General features: G+C 36.2%; 1 protein-coding gene across 3 annotated transcripts in view; it reads left to right on the top strand.

Moving 5' to 3' along the window:
• Positions 1-26,145, top strand: part of LOC149803656 (ragulator complex protein LAMTOR3-like) — a 75,706-nt gene that overhangs the window by 41,099 nt on the left and 8,462 nt on the right. Inside the window, exons 1-4 of one of the 3 annotated variants that reach the window (XM_089953421.1) lie at positions 5,917-6,002; positions 12,128-12,162; positions 15,862-15,920; positions 18,754-18,887. In XM_089953421.1, the coding sequence (XP_089809547.1) occupies positions 5,994-6,002; positions 12,128-12,162; positions 15,862-15,920; positions 18,754-18,887 (237 nt within the window). In that variant the 5' untranslated portion in view covers positions 5,917-5,993. Of the gene's footprint in view, positions 1-5,916; positions 6,003-6,402; positions 6,641-12,127; positions 12,163-15,861; positions 15,921-18,753; positions 18,888-26,145 lie in introns of those variants that run through there. The other 2 variants (XM_089953420.1, XM_089953419.1) reach the window with 2 other exon arrangements.

Here is a 26,145-nt window from a genome sequence, read left to right as displayed (position 1 = left end):
TTGAGGAGTGAGGAATGACAATCATCTAGATGATTCCATGTCAGCACATCAACATACGGAAGATCTGAGAACCGTCCTAGAATCTGCCAAGATACAACAAAACGAGGGCCGGCTTAATAGATAAACAAAAGCCAAATTTCTCCATTCAGCAGGGAACATTATTACACTAGAGGAAAACACTGTATGTGTCCAGTTCCCCCAGCGATACTCATTACTAATGAGCTGTTAAACGTGCATAAGAGCCAGGTTCTAATCATCCATCGTCGGCTACAGTGGGAAAAAATAGTGATAGCGGAACTTGTCACTCCAAACAAAACCCAGGGACGGTCCAGACAGAAGTTCATGACGCCAGAAAACTTGAGGCAGTTCCAGTTTCCATCGTCAGAGGCTGAACCTCAGCCCTTTCAAGGGCTCCTAACCAAAATGCTTCTTATGTCAAGGGTTTTCAATCTGGCTTGAAAACCCAGGTCGATAATAAATATTAGCATTCAAATATGACCCATTTGTCCACCGTTCGAAAAGAGTACTTCTTTTTTATCCAACAAAGACCGCAAACACTTACATAATTACACATGATACTTTTCATTGTTATTTCGGAGAAAAGAATGTACATTTTGTACGGTAACTTCCAAATTAATACTGAATAGGAACGTTTATAACGGGTTACCTTGATCCTAATTACAATAGGTGAATTACACACAATTGGTCATAGGGAACAGCCCGGATTAAACAACTAGCAGAATTTGACATATAATATGTTTATGGCGTTTCAGAAAGTTTTAGTTCACGTTCTCTGTATGCAGCCCGACTTTCCCTCCTTTGCCGCGTCCATACCTGTTATTCAGTAATGTGAGATGCACACAGAAAAAAGCCCAATATTCAAGCTTTCAGGCTCGTCAGGTGGTCGTTCCTGTCTCACACATAACGACTAGTTAAGAAACATGGTGTGCATGTAGTAAAGCGTCGAATGGGGTCCTCCAATTCGTACGAGTCGATGTAAGTTGATGAAAATAGTGTGCTATGTGCACAAAATGTAGCCCCCCCCCCCCCAAGGGGTGCTTGCACGCCAAGTAGGGGTCAAATCTCGAAATTCGAGATATGGCCTCATTCTCCTCGACGAGTATAGTAGACGTAAAGGGCCGAATGACCGGACACGATTTAAATCAAAGATTGGATCGGATCCGTTTTGTCAAGTCTTCAACTTAGATAGTAGAGAATAGACGTAGCAGTAATTATAATCAGAGATAGAAGTATTTATTTCAGCCCAGGCCCTGAACACTATAAAAGGATTAGGCCTTAATATCGCTTCAGGGTAAAGCCTTAGGGTTCAAGTAGACGAAAAATTTTACTCTTTACCTTGGAGGACAACACTAACAATAACAACTGGTGAAACAGCCCTCAAAGATGACCATGACAGGGAAGACAACTGCAGGTACAACAGAGGGAGCGAACGAATCAGACCCGATCGTCACCTAGGATTTCTGCCACCGAAACACAGACTTCTAAAACTCGTCTTTCAAGAATAATACATTTTCCATTGTACCATACAGTTCAATTATTTTAACTTAGGGACATTTTAACATTAGTATTTCACCTTGTACTCATGCCGTCCCATAACGTTAAGCCTATGGATATTTGTTAGCATTACATTTCCTTTGAACACAAACAGTCTCATTTTGTACAATACTGCCAACTTCTTACTGTTTGCGTTTATTTGTGTACACGTATAACTATGTCTAGTGAAATACTTGTAATTTTTTAAAATTTTGCAGGAGGCTAAACATATTTTCATTGTGCATGCGCAAAAACTGTTTAAAGGTTTGGTACGCATTCATCAATAATATTTCCGGCACTCATGCGCCAACATTTTTGTGCGCACGGGCATACTGTGACATAGATATCGAGGGAACACGCTTGGGCATCCTGGGATATAGACGCCACCATGTTAAATCATTATTAATCTCCATAGTGCCATTTAATGTGACGTTTTCGACAATAAATTTCCGCTGGTGACTAGAGTGCTGTCCAGTTTTAATCATATATACGTTGTTAACAGTAAATTCCCGTTAGTGGTCATAGTGCCCCAATTTCAGTTGGAAGGAGAGTGAAATTTCCTATGGGATGGCCATTGTGCCGTTTCAGTGGCCAGCGTACTCCCGTTTGCTAGTCATGCCAACCAACATACATACTGTTTTCTGACCTATTGGAAATTTTTGCACTTTAAGCATTTCCAAAGCGTAATTTTAGCCATCTAACTATAAGGAAAGCACACTACTCCACACCCCTCCATACACACACCTTCTCTCTCTCTCTCTCTCTCTCTCTCTCTCTCTCTCTCTCTCTCTCTCTTTTGACGAGAATTAGCTTCTGGAGATAACTCAATGTTCTTCACTAACGACACAAACATCTTCTCTACTTTGAATAACAAAGATGCTTCAATCGTTTGACAAAGAAACGCTAACACCCTGTGCCATGATAAAATGATATGCAACTTTATATCAGCTTATCTTCTGGTGGCTTGGGGATGTATAAATGCTCCATGCGCTCTCCTACCAGTTGTATGAGATAACTAACGAAGGCATGCGACGCGGTGGATCAGTGGTTAGAGTGTCGGGCTTGCGAACGAAAGGTAAATGTTTGAATCCTACCATCAGATCGGCCCGGGTCGAATACCACTGTGTGTACTTGGGCAATGCACTTTGCTCCAGTTGCCTTGACAATAAATAAATTACTTGTGTTATTGTGCCATTAACAAAGCCAACGTCGAGAAGGACAAAAACAAACGAATATTATTTGCGAAAAACAGTGAACATTCTAAAAGACTTCATAAACAGTGTAAAACCAGAAAACGATATTTGAAATCAGTGGCACTGTATTTCATTACACGAGAAACAGAAAGGAAAGAAAAAAATCTTCACTTATATAGGTCACTAGGTCGACCTCACATGGTGTACGAATCAGTACCTTGGAGCGCTAGAACTAACAAAGATATCATATTGCTAATAAATATTTGAAAGAGGGCTACTCATATGTAGAAGAATTTAAATCATTGGTCCAACCTTGAGAGACAGTCTTCAATTCAATACCGATGATTACAGTTTTATATGGTAGAGGTAAACAGAATACTAATTTTTGTATACCAGGTGGACAATTAAAAACTTGATCCGTTCATTTGTTCGATTACGCAAACTAGAGGATAATCATAACAATTGTAAACAGACAAGTACAAGTCAAATTCAAGCTGGGATCATTAACTAATTCACCATGAATGAATGCTAATTGAAGCAATTACCAACTAATAGGAACAATTATTACAATGTGGCCGCTTAGAACCCATCTTTGATAGACAACACCTTCCTATGGAGCTTACCATTTTGCCGTATGGCGGTGATAAACTGTATACCCTGCCCTTCCTAATCATTGCGATAAATTTGACACGAAAACTCAATAGTCTAGCGATGTGACTTGAAGATAACGGGTTTTTGTTGACTTTATTTCACTAATGACAAACTACTGAAGAATGGGAGTACTACAAGTGAACAACTGAACACTGAAGGAATATACTCTTAAAAAAGCAAAGTACGTGTGCACAGTTTATTTGAGGAATGATGATGTATACACTATGAACGGCATTCCGATATTTAGTATGGAAGGGGATTACAGCCATTATTTCTATACATGTATTTCTATTATTATATGCTGGTATTGTTGTCTGCATTATTCAATTTTTCCCCCATTTTCTACGTGCGTAAGACGTATGTGCAAAATTGCATTTTTACATCTGCCAATAGTTCTTTCTTAATTTAATATGCATAATATTGGAATACTGCCATTTCATATCCTAAAATTCTAGTGCATTTTCATTATTGCACGCGTAAATATTCAACATTGCATTATTCCATTTCTAAAACTCGGCTTTACAGTCTGAGTTTATTTGATTAAATAGTAATCACCATAACGGTAAATATGCATAACACTGCAGAATCTTTAAGCTAGCAAAGTGAAAGTTACAATTAAAAATGCAAGCATAATGCAAGTTGCAATATTGTAATCAATGACGTCTGTTTTCATAACGGGGAATTGGGGAATTGCTGTAATGACCCGTTATGACAACAGATGGATCACTGAAGAGGCAGAACTCTCTCGGGCCTTGTATATTACTGATTCCAACAATGGAAGACAGCCACGGAGTCCCTTTTCCACCAAGATACACTGGAGAGAGAGAGAGAGAGAGAGAGAGAGAGAGCACTTGGAGGAATGCGGAGAGCGTAGAATATTTAAAACTGGACATAATGCTGGAACTGCTGATGAATGTGCACGTGAAGAGTGGTTTCATCTGAATTCTTCGCCTGTAGCGAAGGCATTCATTAAAAAAAATTAAATAAATACTCTGAAAGAAGGAATAATTATATTGTCTTATTATCAACTGTAAGGTAAATTTAATTTGCATTTGTTAGGTTTTTATTCACCATAATATGTTATTATCTACCTAACAAGTAACTTTTATTTAAAGATAGCTAATATTTTTACAAGAGTGTGGGTTAAATATTATAGTCATTGGCAATAGAAGTAAACATATTAAGTTGGGTCTGGCTCATGGTTATTGGGATTCCTTCATAAAAAAAAAATAAAAAAATAACCTATCTAATGTTTACCACATTCTATATTCTAATTTTAGCAACAGACTTTATCATATTGAGAACTTAAAAAATGTGAGAGAATAAAGGTTCCATTAAGTCATAATATTTATTTAAAAAATGTTAATTGTGACCTAGGTCTAGCTAAGGGCTTTATAATTTTGTCTATCTAGATATTATTCATTTGTGCTGTAAGATCTTGAAGCAGAATAATTTTTATTATTGTTTTCAGTATTTTGATTTGGGTGAAATTATTTATTCAAATAAATTATTCGCTGAAAATACAAAGTGCTCATAAATATCGTTAGACAGAGACATTAACTTGGAATTATAGTGAATTTAGACAAATAGATCTTGGATTATATTATTGTGATTTTATAATAAGACTATTATCGCATCTTCGCGTCACAGGCAACTACAGGCACATCAACACCTTCAGTGCTGGATCTTATTTCGAACACCACTTGAATTTAATTAGAACTTTATTCAAAAGGACTGGCGATATACCATTTTGGACTATTTGGGGATTTAATTCGCAGTACTGCCATTTCGTTTAAATATTTCACTTTTCATTCTTGGGAAATAAATTATTCGTTGAATTTGACAAAACTTGTTGGTTTTGGCTCGATTATATTATTTAAATTTAAGACTACGGAGTCGTAATAAAAACAAATATTACGTTCCTGTCTAAACATGGCCGGTCGAATCTGTTGCTTTGTCACCCATGATTAGAATGTGTATTAATCTGCGTCACTATTTGCATTCAGTTATCACGACTCCCTCTGTTCTGATAACAGGGAATCTTGCGTCATGTTAACAGACAGCGTACAACTTCCATTGCACTACGTTGTAACTCTCAGTATGTGAATGTTTTACCGTGGATTACTTAACAGTGTGTTATAAAATGAAATCTGTCGATTGCAAAGAGAAAATTTAGAGTTGGAAAGACACAATTAAGAAATGTCAACATGTGTAACAGGAAAAATGCACATATAACTACTCACATGAAATTTCAAGTCACGAATTTATAGCATTGTAATATTATTCCTATCAAACTCGGTAATAAACATTGGTCAATGTAAAGATGCAATCTAGAATTTTTATCATAGAAAATACACAATATAATAATGTAGATTAGAATACACAACATGGAACTAATAAAAAATGCAAAAAGAAATAATACAGGATAGAATATACAGCATATAATAATAGAAATACAAACAATAAAAGTACGTGCATAGAATTATAGCGGTCATCAATTTCCATAGTTTAGAGTACCCATTGCGGTCTAAGGTGGGCAATCACGATAGACGTATCTAAGGGACACAACTGTCACTATTTTCAGGAAAGAAGACCATGACTGAAGTAAAACAAGAAATTCTTTGTTCTTAAGTGTAGCTAATTATCAAAGCTTTATTTTCAATTAACCATACTTTTAAATATAAATGGTTTGATTTCATTTCTGGTTTATTGCACGCGAGACTCTTAAAACGAATGTTCGTTGAAAAAATACTTGAGTTATCTATTTTCGAGGTAGAGAACTAGTCACGTGAGTGTTCAGATAAAATTGATCGTATTGCGACATTACCTGTTCTTGGTTATTCTGTAGTTCGTAATATTCGTTATTTACGTGTTTACTCATCCTATTGTTACGCCGTACACGAGTTTCTGTAAAGACGGTAACAAGTATACGAGGATTTTCTAGTCGTACTCCCCCTACTACCCCTCCTTCTGCGTCCGGAAATGGATGAGATTTAGATAGCTCGTTTTCAGAATTTCCTCGCCAACAATGCGTACTATATTTAGTTCCCGTCTCCCTTAGTGCCATTGTGATGGTATACTAGACTTTGTTTGAAGCTGTTATAACACTACCGACAAATCATCAGGTTCTTGTCCACAGGTTCCTGTGTATTGGCCTTATCTAATCTATCTTCTTGGCCATTCCATTCTTAAGTGCCTGTGAGTGCATGAAGCTAATGGAAATCCTTAATGGTATGCCTAAGGTAAACATGTGCATAATTTAGTATCAGACCAAAGCTCTGATTAGTTATTTGTTTTTTCCCATTCCTCATTTGACCACAACTCCAGTTCTTTGTTAATTGTTCTGTATAACCTCTTCCAAAATGTTTATTATATCCCCCTTTTTATTGGGAGCTCTTCATGGTCAAGGCACATGTTTAGTACATGTCCGAACTTTGAAGTTATGCTGACTGTAATGTACTGATCATAAAATTTTGACTTGCGATGTTTGATCCCATGCATATGGCATGCCGTCAATTCAGCAGTACTGTTCCTTCCTTATTCTGTACAATGTTTAGAGTTAATTCCAATTTTTTAATTGTTACAGATGTTTTTCTGTCAGACTGGAACATTTAAGGGAGTGTCTTCTCATAATTTTGAAACAGTAAACTCTTGGATATTATTTGATATGTATCTGCCACGATATTGAAGATCAGTATAATTTTCTTTTATTGTGTCCAATATATAGTAACTTATGTGAAAATTTAATTAAAAAGTACTTCTGAAACAAATTATCCAATCATCCTTGCATTAGTACATTCATTTAATTTCTGGGAATAAAAGAAACAAGTACATTAGCTCATTTTGACTGTTAAGTATTTAAATTAAGATACATTTCCAGGAAAGTGTGGTTGTAAACAAGTTTACAAGATATCTCAAAGTTTGAAGACGTAGTGATAAATAAGGGTGTGTGTGTGTGTTTTGTATTTTAACATAGCTTTAAAAAAAATTAGTCATATCACTACAATGTCTGAAGTGTGGAAGTTTGTAGTGATGTCTAGTACTGGGGCATCATGCCGCAGTCATGTAGTTCATGTCCCACCCAGTCATATTACCCTGATACCAGGCCAACCAGTCCTAACACTAACCTCATAATGCTGAGCACAAAGCGAGGCAGCTGTTAGTACCATTTTTGTAAGTCTTTGCTATGACTTGGCCAGGGTTTGAATCCATGACCTCTTGCATCTGAGGTGGATGCTCTAACCACTAGGCCAACGGAGGAGCGGTCCAACAAATAAGGGCACCCTTTCCTTTCAACATATGTTCTCATCATGTTTCTCAATACTGAACATTCCGAATTCAAACAAATCCTACTTTAAAACTTCCCTGAAATAAAAAAGGGACAAAAATATTCAGAAATGAAAATGGTGGTGATCTGATATCCACTATGGCTACCACAGCAGTCATGTTAACATTCTTCTGAACAAAAACCCGTATCGTCTTGGGGTTTTCACCAGAAGATTTGTTATGAAGTCTTGTTGGTCCTGAATGAAAATTGTGCTGCTCAGACAGCTCATATAGCCACCATAGTGGCCATCTCAAAAATGTTGTTATTGCTACTTCCCCAGAATGGATGGGCTTTCACTGAAAGACTTCCTATGAACGTCTATTGGTCCTAAATGAAAATGGTGTAAATCTAATGATGGCCAATAGAGCAGCTATTGTGTCATTGCTACTTTACCAGAATGGAAAGTCATATCATTGTGGGGATTTTACCAGAAGATCTGGTAGCTAGTTAGTCTTAAATAAACAATGTGCCGATCTGATATCCAATATATGGCTGTGACACTGGGCATCTTGAAAATCATAGATACTCGGGGCTTGCATGGTACCTTGAAAAGTACTTGAATTTTGATTCATCCTTGAAAAGTACTTGGAAGTCATTTTTGTCTTGAAAAGTACGTGAAAATAAGTCTCGGTCCTTGAAAAAAATATAAAATTAATGAACAAATGAAAGTACAAAAGTTATTTTCATACCATTACAGCATGTAATCAATATAAAACTGTTTGCTATTGGATAGTTTACAACATGTGACCAATCAGATATTTATAATTGCACGCAGACCTGATTATAGAGAGCATTAAAAAGTCAGCAAATCTTTTCCTACAATCATTCTTCTTCATTGCTTTAATTTCTGCAGCAGTGGTACAGCTTTGCACTTTAAATCATGATGAATCTGCTGTTCAGACTCTCAAAACAAAAGATACTGAAAAATATACACAAAAATGGTCATGATTTGTTCTTACTGTGCATCCAAGCTTCTGATTTGTGGTGTGTGGCCTAAAATTCGGAAGTCTGCTAGTAGGGTTTCTGGTAACTGTTTAACAGTAACAGTAAAACAGCTGTTTTTCGTCCAAAATCAAAAAACAGTAAACAGCTGTTTTTTTTCTAACTGTTTTACTGTTTCTAACGGACATTGAGACATTGGATTTTGATACTCCCAAAACTCTTCTGAAGGCAATGGAACCTGTGAAACTTGCTGTTGAGAATCTAAGTCGAAAAGACGCGACATTGATGAGTGCTGACACAATTTTAGAATTCATGTTCAACAAGCTCTCTAACCTGAATAATGACATTAGTACCAAGCTCATGGAAAATTTGAAGTGTCGCGTTGAAGAGCGATTGAACAATGATGTCATGAACCTCCTGTGCAGTCTCAAAGATCCATCTGTCGCCCCATCAAAAACTACGCTAAATTTCACAGGAAATCTAGTGTCTCATCTATTTGAAGTCAACGATGTAGAAGATGTCGTCGAAAAGTCGTCAAATGATGCTGAAAGTGTGAACTTGTCTCTTCAAGATGAGTTGAATTTGTTGCTTCAAAAAGATGGATCATCAATTGCAGTTGGAGGGCAAGACAGTTTCAAATGGTTTAAGTCCGAATTCACGCTCTTCAGGAACTCTGGCCAGCGCACTGAAAATCTCCAGAAATTGTACAATGCAATTCTATCCATTAAACCGACATCAACGGAAGAGTTTTTTCGGTCTGTATGAATTTCTGTACAAAATTAAGATCGCGTCTCTCAGACAAGTCGCTTAATGCACTTGTATTCTTGAAATATTATAAGAAGTAAAAATGTATTAATTTAGAACTTATCATGAAAGATATATAATAAAACGGTGTTCATCACAAAAATAAGCTATTGACTGTAAAATTAGTGAAAATATGGAAAAAAAACAGTAAAAACAGCTGTTAACAGCTGTTTTTTGAAAATTGAAAACAGTAAACAGCTGTTTTTCAAAAATGACTGTTTTTCAGAAACCCTATCTGCTAGAAATCTATTATTGAATTTATTGGCAGCATGACCAAACTTTGGGTGTAAATTATGGCCATATGCCTGTTAACAGAAAGGCTGCTTTCTGCACAATGTACTTAATCTGTGTGTAAATGTACCCATTGTATCCCCTAGGGGTGCAAGACTGAGAGTCGAAAATCTCCTTGGCGTCAAAACTGGGGGTCAGACTGAGTAAAAAACAAACTTTGGTATCAAAACTGGGGGTCAAATTAAAAATTAGGGGGTCTTTGAAGTGCAAATGAGGGTAAAAGGAAACACTGATGTACCTTTAAAATATTTTTTGATTGATCACGCGAAAGCAGATATAAAAAAATTAGATGCAGCGACACACGTCATACTTTTGAGATGGACGTTTTTAAGATGCTGTGTGAATGTATTGTATCATGTATTGAAGTTATTCCAGAAATCGATTTTGTCTGCCATGGAGGTCAGCCGATGTGTTTTTGTGAAGTGTGTTGAAGAGAGAAGGTGGTCTTCGGCAGTCTCCATAAGGAGAATCCCTACTGAATATTCAGGAGGCTGCATTCACACCCACCAAATTATAAACATGTACATGACATTGAGAATACGGAAGATTTATCTGGGTATTTGTCTGCAAGAGATTACCAATTTCACTTGAAGCAAAATGCCTTGGAAGTGTGCGTTCAGCCTCAGTTGGTTTCAAAAAACAGAATACAAGAGAAACTGCACAAGCACTCAGAAATGGAAACTATCACAAAGTAAATTGCTGACCATGTTAAAGAACAGTATTTAAAAAGTCAGTGGTTGTAGTGTGGTCATGTGGGCAAATTATATGTTCAGTGTAGAATTTAAAGAGAAGATTGTGACTATTCTACTTTATCTACTTTTTATCCTTCCATTGTATTTTGTTCTTCTTATGATGATTTGTGACAGTCATACAAGCAGACTCTGATCTCCAGTAGTTGTAGTGTGGTTGGAGTTAAGAATGTAAAGAACTGTTTAACCTAGTGTACATTATTTGATTTGTAATTTATAGGCTTTTTTGTTCTTCATATAACGATCTGAATTTGTTTATTTTTCTTAGAAATAAAGTGTTTATATTCTCCTAAGATTTTTGGGTTTTTTTTAATGCTCTGTCATAAAGTCTGAAGCCTATTGCACAAATATTAGGAAGCTCCTTGTCAGGAAGTTACAACATTCTCACTAAACCTTTAAATGGCCATTGATTAATAGACCTAAAGTGCACAGGATATCGTGGTCCTTGAAAAAAATTACCGGTAGATAAAGTCCTTGAATTTTGTCACATCAAGGGTGTATGAACCCTGATACTCCTCCTACATGAAAAGTCATATTAACATTTGGTTTTATGAGGTCTGTTTGGTACTAATAAAAATTGTGCCAGTCTTAGATCCAGTATGGCCACCATGGCAGTCATAATGAAAATCTTGTTATTGCTATTCCTACAAAATAGAAAGTGATATTATCATGGGGCATTCAAAAGGAGACTAAATATTATATCTAGTTTGTCTTGACTGAAAATGATGCTGATCTGACTTCAAATATGGCAGCCATCTTTAGAATATTTTTTTTTGCTGTTCTTCCTAAATGGAAAGTCACATAGACATAGGTTTTTTGTCAGAAGACTTCTTATGGTGTCTAAATGGTCCTTAACAAAAATTATGCTGATCTGACATCCATTATGGCCATCTTGAAAATCTTGTTATTTCTACTCTTCCAGAATTTGTCATATCAACATTTGGTTTTGAACGAAGAACTTTTGATAACTAGTTGGTCCCCAATGTAAGTGGTATCTAATATGGCTGCCACATGATCATATTGAAAATCTTGTCACAGATTCTCCTGAATGGAATGGTATATTGGCATGTGGTTCACACCAAAAGTCTTCTGGTGGTGTTTGGTTTGTCCTAAATGAAAATGGTGCCAGTCTTTCATCAACTATGGCCATCACAGCAGTTAATTTGAAAATCTCATCACACAAGAATATCAAAGATGGTTTCAATACTCAGAGCTGAAAAGAGAATGATCTTATCTTGAATTCCTGGAAGTTCGTTTTGGACAGTAGAGGGGGACTTTATTTTGCATAATATGCACAAATTTCTCAGCGAGGCTGACAGTTTTCTTAGACTGTAGGAATTTACCTAACTAAGAGTTACCTGGTTCCCTATTGTTTTCAACTCCTGTGTATAACCAGTTTGTTCAAGGCTTTACTGCTTTTAGTACCATTCCATATGAGTTGAGAGTTTTGTTTTACTTATGCATGTACCATGCAAACTTAAAACTCCTCAAAAGTAACAGCACAGCGACCTTTTAAAGCAGTTATATGAACTAATTAATTTGATCAGGCCTATAAGCTACAATTAAGGTATTAGCAAATATTAGTATCTCATATCTGTTATTTGTTTTACTTCCAGGACCTTAAGAGCTACTTGAATAAGTTAATAAGCAGGTGAGTTATTTGCTGTTGCTTTAATTCATGGCCATTATAATTTTTAAAAATTGATGCCATGGCCCCTTTTAGGTCTACCATACCTAAGGAAAGACAAGGTATCTGCAGTATATATAACTTTCCCCTGTCATTTAGAAGAGGAAGAAAAATATGACGAGGATGAGGAGGAGTGTTTAGTAATAAGGTGGTCATTATAATAGTCTCTAGCTGCCATGGGAAATAAAATCCAAAATTCTTTACAAAGGGCCTGTAGCCTATGTCCATCAGAGGACAGCATATGAAAGATTTAAAAAATATAGTTAGAAAAACTGATGTGCATCAAGACAATCTGTCAGAATCTGAGACTTTTCACAAGCACATGATGACTGTTAAGTCCATCATTGCTCTAAAGTTGAACAAGAGCAGTAACTCGAGTAAACATCACACATGCCTCACTGAACAATGATATGTATGTACATTGTGTGATGGTAAACAAATTTTAACCAAATTTTTATCATTCTGTTGAACACTGACAAATTAGTTGCACACATAAGTTGTACACAAAAGTCTGTTATGGCTCCAAGTAAATAAAGGGCAGTTACTCTTAGAGAAAAAGAAAATCAGCACCTCGCTGTAGAACAGTATGTACATCTTATTTTAATGGTCATTATGAATAATAGGTATCAGACAAATCTTTGATAAACTGACAAACGTAATTGAACAATAGTTCTGACTAAATAGTTCTATTCTGACTTTAAAAAAAGGGCCAAAACCCTGAAAAAAATTAGTCTTTCAGTAGAGAAGTTTGGGCATCCTCATGTGATGGTCATTGTACGTACCAGTACATAAGTCATTGTAACTGAGTGATTATACAAACAAGATTGTATGTTAGTTTATGACTAAGTAGAAAATGGACAAGAATGATCTGAACTAAATTTGTTGAATTATCTACACATTTCACCAGCTTTACATTTATTGTTGCCAAACTTTGTATTAGTTTTATTCAGGCCACCTTTAGCATATACCCCAGGGGTGTAGGGTCTAACATCACACAATCTTTTCAGATAATGGTCATTGTGAGTAAGCACTGTATTTCCATTATCACAGGTTTGCATAAAGATAGCACCTGTAAATGCTGTCTTTTTTTTAATTAGGAGAAGACATCAAGTCCAAATGTTCTACACTAGGGAAGAATAATTAATGACCTAGTCAACTTAGGTCTACATGACCACCTATCTTTATATCCAGTTTTTTTAAAAGATGTAAAATTTAGAATTAAGGTCGATAGCACCTGTTCTGAAAGCTCTCCCGATGACATGGTTGTACCTCAGGGCAGCATATTGTCAGAAACTCTTTCAACATCAAAATTTTGAAAAGATAGTGAATTGTCTTAACCCAGGAAATGACTGTTTATTAGAAGTTGACAGTTTTTTTCTGCTATATAGCAGTAAATATGTATCCTAATGAACATCAGCTACAGATAGAGTTAAATGGGATTCAGCAATGGGCAGAGGAAAATGTATTCAAAATGTTTAACTCTAAACTGTATGCATGCACGTCTGCAGGTAATGTACCTTGACTATTCAATCCTGATGATTGTCTTATCCATGTTGTTCTACTGTAGAAGAAATAACAAATTTAGAGATTTTTTAAAACTGCCAGCCAACTTTTCTTGCTCTTATTAGATTTTTCCTGGACAGGATGGAACATGCCGAGGATTTAGTATAAGTCATGACAAAGACAAATTGGGGAGCAGGCCAGAAGGTCTTTTCTTTGGTCTTGCAGGTCCTCAGTTAAGATCTAAACTTGACTGTGACTTGATTGTATTTGGATCAGCTTGTAAACCTTACCCGCAAATGCTTGATCTGATACACAGACAAGGACTTGGATTTTATCTAGAAGGATTTAGAATTCCCTCTTCAGAAAGCCTCTATGATGCGGCAAAATGGACTTTCATTTTATCTCAGATGAACGGCATTGGCTTTTCAATATACTACCAGACTATCCTACATTAATTTAATCCCACATACCAAACCTTGTATGCTCAGAAACAAAATTTTCTTTCCGCTTTTGGGCATACCAATTTGTGAAGCTTACCTAGAATTTGTCAAACAAATCTGTCAAGCTAACCTAGAATTTGTAAAACGATTTGTCAAGTTTGCCTAGAATTTGTCAGATTTGACAAACTCACCTAGAATCTGTCAGATTTGTCAAGCTCACTAGAATTTTTCAAATAGATTTGTCAAGTTTGCCTAGAATTTGTCAAACAGATTTGTCAAGCATGCCTAGAATTTGTCAAACAGATTTTTCAAGCATTCCTAGAATTTGTCAAACAGATTTTTCAAGCATGCCTAGAAGCAGCAAAAATTAGTATTGCAAATAACTGCAAATTCTTCACTCCAAAGTCACCACCTTGGTTATCTGCACCTCAGAAATAATATTTGATCTTTTTCAATTAAAAACTTGTCAATCAGGCTTCTCATTTTTCAGAGAAAATTTAGTGAATTCAGAGCCTACTACCTGTATAATGATCATGTGTCCTTGTATGCAGATCATTCAAAAAGTGGAGACAAGGTTGGATCTGCCATTCCAACCCCTTGTGGCACTTGGTTTTTATGGCAGAAATTACAGCTACACTAATACCATGGAACTGCATGGAAACTTCTCAAAAAAGATATTTTATCATCTTTTTCTTCCCATTCTGAATGTCTTGCACAAAAACATTAAATTTGACAGTCTGTAAATATGACAAATCTTACCAAAACATAAAATTTGCTCATACAATCTGGGAAAAGTACTATGTACTGTTGGGTGCTTAATCACATTAACATTAGGCAAATGAAGGGGCAGATAAAGCAGTAAAAGCTGCCCTGCAGTCACTTGTTTCTGAATGGAATGTTCCATATAATAGTACTTTACTTTAAATATTGTATAAATTGGCATGTTCTATATATATTTACTTAATATTTGGAATAAATCTGAGAAGTAAAGCTTAACTTCAGAAAGTGGCAGCCCTCATAAAGAACAAATAGAGAGAAGTTGGTATTGTGCTGATCGTGTATAGGACACATATACATGCATTTTGCACACCTCTCGAAGGGTGAACCTCAGCCAGAGTTCTGCTATGTCTGCTGACAGTAAAATACATTCTTATAAAGTGAATCGACTTCCACCCTGTTAGACAAGTTTTTTATGCAAACTCGATTACGGAATTTTATGATGATGTTTCACCAAAGAGAATCTTGGACATTTTGCAGGATTGGCAGTTTATATAACTAATTTCAAATTTATCTTTTAAGAAGAAATTTATACTTTTTACTTTTAAAAAAAAAATATTTTGTACATATTTTACAGAAATTGTAATTTTTACATTTGTTTTTAATGATATAGTAATTCACATTTATGTTTATTTCGAAGGGTTTGTCTTCCTACATTTCTTTTGTGACTCATTTTGTTTGCATTTTTTACAATTTTACTTGTAATATTTACCTTATATCCACTGTTCTGACATGCTCATAAGCACTAATACATACTTTCATGGATTTTTAGTAGTCATTCTGTAATTTTTATCTTTTTGCTTTTGAAAAATTGTAAAATAAACAGTATTTAACTCATTTTTTTTTTAATAATATGCATATTGTATTAAGCAGTTTATACATGATAAAACTTGTAACCAAAATATTGTGTTTCATCACTAATATCTTTCTATATTCATTTTAGTGTGGAAGGGCTGCTTGCCATAGTTATAACAGATCGAGATGGGGTTCCTGTAGTAAAAGGTAGGTCAGTCTGATATAGTGTGGACGGGTTGCTTGCTATATTTATCACAGATTGAGATGGGGTTCCTGTAGTAAAAGGTAGGTCAGTCTGATATAGTGTGGACGGGTTGCCTGCCATATTTATCACAGATCGAGATGGGGTCCCTGTAGTAAAAGGTAGGTCAGTCTGATATAGTGTGGATGGGTTGTCTTGCCATAGTTATCACAGATTGAGATGGGGTTCCTGTAGTAAAAGGTAGGTCAGTCTGATATAGTGTGGATGGGTTGTCTTGCCATAGTTATCACAGATTGAGATGGGGTCCCTGTAGTAAAAGGTAGGTCAGTCTGATATAGTGTGTACGGGTTGCTTGCCATATTAATCACAGATCGAGATGGGGTCCCTGTAGTAAAAGGTTATCACAGATCGAGATGGGGTTCCTGTAGTAAAAGGTACGTCAGTCTGATATAGTGTGGACGGGTTACTTGCCATATTTATCACAGATCGAGATGGGGTTCCTGTAGTAAAAGGTAGGTCAGTCTGATACAGTGTGGACGGGTTGCTTGCCATATTTATCACAGATTGAGATGGGGTTCCTGTAGTAAAAGGTAGGTCAGTCTGATATAGTGTGGATGGGTTGCTTGCCATAGTTATCACAGATCGAGATGGGGTCCCTGTAGTAAAAGGTAGGTCAGTCTGATATAGTGTGGAAGGGCTGCTTGCCATATTTGTCACTGACATAGATGGGATCCCAATAGTAAGAGGTAGGTCAGTATAATTTAATGTCAGTTTTACAAAAGTGACTGTCTCCAACAGTGCAGTCTTGAAGGTAAGATAGTGCGAGGACTTTAGATCAGTTTTCACCCAAGGTTTAAAAGTTGCCCAGTTTTTATCCTTCATGGAACAAGATCTTATGTGAACCTTGAAATAACTACCCTGATCTTTACACACACATACCTGACATGGCAGATGAGTATGAAATGGTGTTTCAGAAGGCAAGAAAACTCAAAGTTTCATGAGTGCATCATTCACAAATAACGGTCTGAATTGCAATACAAGCTGCACTATTTGCATTAAAGTGGATAATTCTAAAATCTTCAAAAGCGTGTATGCAAACCTCAAATATATTTCAAATCAAGGGGTCATTATATCAATGTAATATTGTATCACAGATTGAGATGGGGTCTCAGTTGTAAGAGGTAGTTCAGTCTATAAAACAAACTGTTTACAACTGGGAAATTGTTGATAAGATATGCCAGATACATAATTAACCTTCACTTTGCATATTTATATGACCGTAGCAGACATTGGTATGTATATTACATGCGGAAAATAAAATTATGCAGTCTTAATGAAGGCGATTCTCTAAATGTCCAGGTGTGCTCATTTTGACAGAGAGCATCTTTTTCCTCTCTTAAACCTTGGAAACATCAGACTGGAGCATTTTGTACGTGTTTAGTGTCTGTTTGTGGCAACTTCATGTTTGGAACTAAACATGATTGGACTTTACAATATTGGAAAACAGTTCATTGTTTGGTCATTTGCACAATAGAAATGTAGCAATTTAACAGTAATATTTATGGGGAAATATAAATATATTTCGGTTAATACAATATAATACAGTATATCACTAAATGTGATTAAGAAACTTTGAGAATATGTTGTCATTTGTAGGGAAATTAGTTATTGGATTCGCAGAATGAAATGATTTTTATTTTTTTATTAATATTTTATTGCACATTTTGTAACTGATTTGATTGGATGATGAAATACAATGAATCTGAATGTTTGGAGACAAGCAAATGCCATGGTAGCTCCATCTTCACTAGCCAAGGTTCCTGGTATGTTAACTCTATCTATACCTTGGTGGATTGATTAGATATTTAATTGCTTTGTTGTAACGGCATCTATTGGATTTAATGAGTTGTCTTTCTTAGCATGAAATGCCAACAAACTATTATCATGTAATAGCGGTGCATTGTAAATTGCCCAAAATGGTGGATGAAATTGACTTCAAAATGATACTTTGTAAGTTTAACATCAAAAGTATAACTATGTGCCAGAGACAAGCCATTAAGGTGTATTTAAGGGAAAAGATGTATTTGTGCAAACGCTGACCAGCAGTGGAAAATTGCTTATTAGTCCATTCCAGTTGTGTGCTCCCCTTGTCTCAGTCATGTAGGAACTGTGTTCAGATTTGAACGGCATGACTTTGATTAGCCACTGCATCCAATGAAATTCACAGACCCAAATAACTGAAATATCTGATCAATCTGCCAAGGTGTAGATAGGGCTAACATGGCGGAACCATGGTTAGCAAAGATGTTGTAGCTTAAATTGTTAAGATTGCTTTGAATTGTGAATTGTTAGGGTAGTAGTGAGTTGTCAAGGTAGCTGAATTGTGAATTGTTAAGGTAGCTTGGGATTGTGTATTGTTAAGGTAGCAGTGAATTCTCAGTTGTTAAGGTAGCTTGGAATTGTGAATTGTTAGGGTAGCAGTGAATTGTGATGACAAAGTGAGATACATCACAAACTGGTTTAGATATAGAAATTAGCATGAGATATGCATTGCAATGGTTACAGTAACAATTGATTTCATGACTTCTGTCTCATTATTCATTATAGCGCAGTGTGAGATGGTACACATCCCTCTTCCATGAGTAAGCCAGAACCTGGGGTGATGTTTCAGAGCTTTTATGTATTTTGTTCATGCTTGTATTATGAATGTTTTGGAGAGATCACTGCATTTTTCAATGTCATTTTAATAACGTAATAAGTCATTGATTTGTGTTTTCAACTCTAATGTCTTAAATTTGAATTATTTAAGTTCTTGAAAAATTATTTATTTGCTGATAGTTGCCACAGAACAGGCACCAGAGCTAGCCTTGAGACCAAATTTTCTTGGAACATTTGGAATGGCAACTGACCAGGCCAGTAAGCTCAACCTGTCTCAGAACAAGACCATCACCGCCATGTACAAAAACTATCAGGTGGGTCGTGCTTTCTTTATGTTACACCAGAAATGAGGTTTATACATATATATCTAACTGTCTGTCCATCTGTCTGTCCAAACAAGTTCTAGATTTTGGTCAGCTTTCAGGCTGTGTAGTGAGATACTCATTTTCCAAGAAAACAATTCTGCTTTTGTCCAGCCCACATTAGTAGGCAGCAAGACATAGCAGTTACTTTTCTGAAGGCAGTGGTAGCATTAACAGTTTGTTATGAGTGTGGTCAAAGTTTCTCGTTTGCAAATGTTTCCTAGACCCAAGATAGATTCTCATCATATCTGGCATTAATTATTATGAAGATAAGACAGTTAATTATGTGATACATGCTCACTAGCCCTTTTACCTAGGGGTCAAATTCAGTCATCAAAATATGTATGAAGGCTTTAGTCACCTCATAGATAATCATCCTGCTGTGCATTAATCATGATTGTACGATATGCTGCATTTTCTTATGACCTTCAGGTCAATCTCACCATCATAGAAAATTTGCATTAATGTTTTATTAAAGTATTTTCTTTTTTAATGTTTTCGTTAAAGCGTTTTTTCTGCTTAAACAGTCAAATCTGCCCTAACAGTCACCTTTCTTGTGGTCGCAATGGTCATTCTAATTTCCCTCAGCGATTTTCCTGTATAATTTTCTTGTGTGTAACAGTCACCTACTAACAGTGTTCAGCAGCCAGGTATTTCCTAACTAAACAATGCTTTCTTCCTGTCTTAAGCAGTCGCTAGAGCACATCCACATTTACTGTTAAGTCTATGCAAACTGAATCTTTGCTTTTTTTTGAGGAAGGTGTTATTTAGGTAAAAGAATATCATGTGAAGCAATGTGCAAACATATCATTTCTTGCTTTCTCTCAGAATTCCAGTCATGTTGACAGGGTAAAGAGAAGTCAGCATGTCTGATTAAAAAAATGAGGTAGTTCTTTAAAACTATGATGATTCATCTAGTGTCAGCATCCTTGCTTGGTGGATCACTGCCATCTCACCTCTGTATGCGTGGGTTCGAGTCTTGGATTCGGCCAATGTGGGTATGTGAGAAAGCTTGCCAGTTGCTTCTGCGTGGGTTCAAGTCTTGGATTCGGCCAATGTTTGTATGTGAGAAAGCTTGCCAGTTGCTTCTCGTGGGTTGGTGGTTCTTTCCGGGGGTTTTCCGGGTTCTTCCTCCACCATTAATGCAGGCCGCCATGTATAGCCTATCGTGTGCTGAAAAATGGCGTTAAACCCTACAACAACAAAAACATCCTTGCCTGTTTGACTTTGGGGTCAGTGCCCAAGTCATAAAATATTTATAGTTTTGGTTTTGGTTAAAGTGTTTTTAATTTGTTTATATTTATTTATCTTTTCTAAATCCTGTAATAGATTTCTTTAGTCAAAACCACTTATCTCGACTTTGGTTATCTTGATAAGCCATGTATGTCAAGCATTTTTGGTCCGGTCCCAAAAAAATAGTTTTTTGTAATGCTGATTTTCCCCAGCTTATCTCAACCATTAAGTCAATAACCCTGTTATGTCAGACATAAGTTTTGGTCTGAAGTAATATGTGGACCTGCTTAATTCAATGAAATGCAACTTTTAATGTTCATCTCAGAGAAATTTTACAAGAAATGAACCAGCATTTTTGCTACTACAGGTACCTTGTACAGGCATTGATGGAAAAAGTTGGTATAAGACCAAATTTTACCGGTACAAATGCTAATCAACCAATATCATCAGTGCATGGTTATCACTTGCAATGAGTGTAAAAGATTATTTTCTATTCAATATTTTAGAACAAGGAAATCAAATGAATGCATTTCTGACCTTACAGGAGCTCTGTTCATAAGGGTATTTATCACATGTCAACACAACGACAGATAGTTCTTTCCACACAGTACTGCAAGTTTGATCTTATGAGAAACTCAGAAAATTATCAGGTTCACATCATTAAATGGAGCTAAAAATACCTAATTTGTTTTACTCATTATATTTAAAATGAATTCAGTAATAATTAAAGTGTTTCCATGCATGGAGTGTGTGTAAGCCTTCAACTTCAGCAGGCTAGATCACATGACTCACAATAATCTATAAAAAGAAACCAGCACAATTCCAAACCATGTTGGTCCCCCACAAAAAAAACATCCTCAACCGTTTGGTTATTATTTTATTTTGAACAAGAGTAAATAAAAGCGTTGTGACCAGTATTTTGTTGACCATCAGAGCTCATTCAAGCAAGAGTAGAAGAGATAATCACAGTCCTGACAATCATCTGCAACAAGATATGGACTCGATCCCTGGTCATCGTGCTCCCCAAGAAAGAAAACCTACAGCTATGCTAAAACTACAGAACCATCAGTCTGATCAGCCACCCAAAGTCATGCTGAAGATAATTCTCAACAGGCTAAAGCCTCAAACAGAGAAGATTTTTGCTGAAGAGCAGGCAGGCTTCCATAAAGGAAGGAGCACCACATAACAAATCTTCAATCTCAGACTCCTTTGCGAGAAATACCTTCAGCATCAGCAGAATCTATACCATGTCTTTATATATTTCAAAAAGGCCTTTGATAGGGTTTGACATGCGGCCTTATGGGCAACTATGAGGAAGTAAAACATCAGTTCAAACCTGGTACAGGTTGTTGAACACCTCTATGACAAAGCCACCAGTGCTGTCCTCATCACTGGCAGAGAAGATTGGTTTTGAACAACAGTTGGAGTCAGATAGGGATGTATACTGTCACCTACACTCTTCAACATTTTCCTGGAAAGGATCATAGAGGATGCCTTGCGTGACCACAGGGGCACTGTCAGCATCGGAGGAAGAACAATCACCAACCTTCACTTAACAAATAATATTGATGGTTTAGCAGGAGATGAAAAAGAACTGACTGATTTGGTTGAGCACATTAACACAACCACCACAGCATACAGTATGGAGATTAGCACCAAAAGAAAAATAACTGATGACAAACAACACCAACAGCATCAGTGCAAAAATAAAAGGCAGTGGACAGAAGCTGGAAAGCTTCACACGCTTCAAGTACTTGGGATCAATTATCACAGATGAGGGCTCCAAACTAGAACTACTTTGCAGGATTGCCCAGACAACAGCAGTAATAACAAGGTTGAGACCATTATGGAAAGATACCAACATTGCTTTTGGTTCCAAAACAAGGCTGATGCACTCGATTGTCATATCCATCTTTCTGTATGCTTGTGAAACATGGACGCTCACATCAGATCAACAAAGAAGGATTTGAAATGAGATGCTACCGCAGTATTTTGGGCATCTCATATATTGACCATGTAAACAATGAAGTCCACAACAGGATCCAATGAACCATCGGATCCTATGAAGACCTCTTGACCACTGTAAATAGGTGTAAACTGAAGTGGTACAGTCATGTCTCAAGATCATCTGGACTGGCAAAAACAATCTTGCAAGGCACAGTGCAAGGGTGCAGAAGAAGGGGCAGACAGAAAAAAGAGGTGGGAAGACAACATTATGGAATGGACAGGCATGGGATTTGGAGATTCCCAAAGGGCAGTAGAGAACATAGAAAGATTGAGAGAATTGGCTGTAAAGTCCACTGTGGTGTCACAGCAAACTCTTGGGTTAAAGGTTTGATGATGATGATGATGATGATTTTGTTTTAAGGGAGTTGTTGATCGTTGTGCCATGATTACATTTTCTTCAGCACAAACGGAATGAAGCAGAAAGTGACTGATAGGAGTAACATCAGTGAAACAGAAGGAGGAGTGCTTTCATTTGAATTGTTTTTGTCTTGAGTATCAAAGTCTTGCAATCCATCAAAGAGATTAGCTGACTCTCCTTCTGGTGCTTTGTTCTTGCCTACGGTCACTGATCAAGGTCAGGTGGGATATGGAACTACAATTGTATAAATAGGATAAGTTGGCTTCTTACGGAATTTGATGTTGAGACAGTTAACATTAAAGACTTTAAACATATTTTACAGTTTGTTGGTACATGTCTTTTTCCGTTACATAAACAAATATTATCAGTAAAAACCGGTATATACCGGTGTAATGGAACTGCTGATGATCAACAAAAACGACTGATTTTCATGCACAATATGGTCAGTTATATTTTGCTGCTAGTCACAAGTCAACACTAACAAAAGATGATACTTTTCAAAAAAATATAGTCCTACATGTACGTGTACTTAAATTGGCCTAGATTTTGGACAGCATGAGAAAATCATTGTCTTGCTGAGACTGCCAAAGGGATGAGGCTATTCACAGGGAAATAAAAGCAACTTTAAACTACTGACATTGTTGCAGCAACTAAAGTGTTGTAAAAATCTGTCACTTGTTACTTAATCTCTTTTAAAAGATCTCCAATCTTCTTTTTCTACAACCAGGCATGCCTGAATTGTTATTTTTATTGTGCCATTTGTTTTTGGGAATAAAACCCTGATATCTTGGGACCCAGTTATGTCAACAATTGTTTGACACTCCTGACATAATCAAGAAAAGCAGGTTTGACTACTTTTTAAAGCAGAATCATTAATTTGGTGATGTGCATGCATGTGCCATTGCATTTGGGGTCAAGGTTAGAGTCATAAAAAATTTGTATTAAGGGTTTTGGTTTAAGTATTTTCTGTTGCTTACATTTGATTGATTTTCCTCATACCATATTTACTTGCTTATAAGTCAAGTCCAACTGCAAACTGTACAAACCCATATCTGCCATTGCATAATGCGCTGGCAGATCTGGTTCCTTGCAGTTTGCTAGGAGTAATCAGTAGAACAAAACAAAATAGACTCTTTTCTGCTGTCACAACATATGGCATATAAGGGTCCATGTTTTTTACAGTTGGACTAGACTTATGAGAAGTACCATACAGGTAGATACTTTTGGCTAGGCTTCTTATTCTCCAAATTGACTTATATATGGAATATATCATTAAAATTCCTATTTCGTGTGTCATGTAATTTTTCATATGTACAAAAATCAATATGAGATCATGTATGAAACAATATAGGACCTGACATTGGGAAGGATTTTAAAATATTTACATGATCATCAGTATTAAATTCACATGCATCAGATGAAACTACGCTCGAGCAGCTTTCACTAGTAACATAAGTTGTTTAAATTTGATTACATATGTGTATTGGAATAGACAAGTTAGAAAACAAATAGCAATTATAAAGACATAGGTATTCCATCACATTTTTTTTCTTGCAATTTGTGATCAAAATGAAATATGCCCCAATAGAAGAGGTTTCAGGATGATTGTAATCTGTATTGTTTATTTACCTGATGATTGTGACCTTACTCTTGTACAAGGGCAATACTATATTCCGTTATCCGTTAATATATCTGAATAAACAATTTCTTTAAGTTTTAATTACAATATTCATTGTCCCAAAAAGCACATGGCTTTTCAGTGCTTTTTAAATGTAAAATGTGCTTAAGCTTTAGCCAGGTCATTCCAGCTGACAATTGTTTGAGGGCAAGATTCAGCAGACCAGATCAAATTAGTGAGGCTACCAATAGGGTAATGAAGCTACCCATAGGGTATTATGAATACGGTTCCATTTAATGACAAGAAATGCCAGTTGCTTACTCATGTAAATTTCTCAACCAGTGACAAGTTTTTTTGTCATAGACAGAAGAGTCTGAGTAATTCAAAGTAACAACAAGCATGAGTAAACATCAAACCAAATGTGTCCTAACTACAGGAAGTTTACATGCACTTACTGATTATTTGTTGAGAATGAAGAGATTGTTGTACTTGCGAAGAAAATAACACACTATGCTAAATGAACATTCATGGGATTTAATCTACACGGAGTCTATATGGATACACATATTATGAATATTTACATAAAAATTACATATCTTTGAAACTGAAGTAATATGGTATGTATTTGCCTAATTTCCATGTATTATTTTATTACTGTTTTCTTTCTTTTTACAAAGTCTTCAGCTAAACAGGCTCAGTAAGGTACAAAATAGCATTAAAAAAAGGGCTGAAATGTTCCTCATATGAGGACTTATTTTGTTTTCATTACGTGGTTCAAAAAGAAAAATGTGATGGAATACCTCTCTCTCACAAAAACAAAAATGTGGAAAAAGCATGTCAGCATGGGTGATGCAATTTCCCTGTTGCCGGAGATCTGGAATAACATACAGTGATATCATTAATATTCATGAAACTGGAAGTTACTGGTGAAAAAGAGAGGCCAAGGAATTTATCTGGCTTTGTCTTACACTCTGCATCGACTTATATGGATGAATGATTTTGAAATTTACAAAATTGGTGAATTCAGCATGTACTTCACTTCAGCTTATAGGCTGGTAGATATGGTATACACAGTATATTTAAAGAGTAATGGACAGTAGTGTGAGATATTAAATCCCATTTGTTGGATTTTAAATTAAGTGCACAAAGAGTATAATAAGCTAATTCCCCAGAACTTTAAGTTTGGGATTTCTTCAGACAATATTAATGCTGTTGTTGTTGTCATTGTTCTTCTAGGGTTTAACGCCATTTTTCAGCACAAGATAGGCTATACATGGCAGCCAGTGTAACTGGTGGAGGAAGAACCCTGGAAAACCCAGGGAAGAACCACCGGTCCACGAGAAGCTACTGGCATGCTTTCCCATGTACCCATGCTAGCTGAGCTTTGGACTCGAACCCATGCAGACAGAGAGAGGTGAGATGGCAGTGATCTGGAACGGTGAGCGCTTTAGACCACTCGTCTACTAGGGGCCCCCAATATTAATGCAAGAGGGTGTTTGGGAATACATGTGAAGTAAGGGCAATGCAAAGTGAACTGTGCTTTTTGGGCATGTTTGGGTGAAATGACAGACTCAAGGGCAACTTTGATTGAACCATGCTTAATCTACATACGAATAATGATTGGTAACAATGTTACCTTACAGTATCAAACAAGATGAATGTCAGTCGCATGGTTTAATGAATATATACTTAATTAGTCTTCCTACCATGGATAAGTGGTAAATAAAGTGTTATGCTTTACCTGTCAGTCGCTTGATTTGGGTAATTTCTTATGTGTGAGAGTCAGCAAGGTCATGAATAAGATGAGGATAAGGAGCATGTTTTCTTTTTGATTGTTGTTGTTGTTGTAGGGTTTAACGCCATTTTTCAGCACACGATAGGCTATACATGGCGGCCAGTATTAATGGTGTTCTCTTTGATAGCCGAATTCAGAGTAAAGCTAACGGACACTTCCTTTTTTAGCAGACTTTGACTTAAAAGTAACTTACATTAGT

Source organism: Sinohyriopsis cumingii, chromosome 3, assembly GCF_028554795.1.
Source record: "Sinohyriopsis cumingii isolate HCF-2022 chromosome 3, ASM2855479v2, whole genome shotgun sequence".
Lineage (NCBI taxonomy): Eukaryota > Metazoa > Mollusca > Bivalvia > Unionida > Unionidae > Sinohyriopsis > Sinohyriopsis cumingii.
The sequence above is the reverse complement of the archived record's forward strand: the minus strand, read 5'-3'. Positions and strand labels throughout refer to the sequence as shown.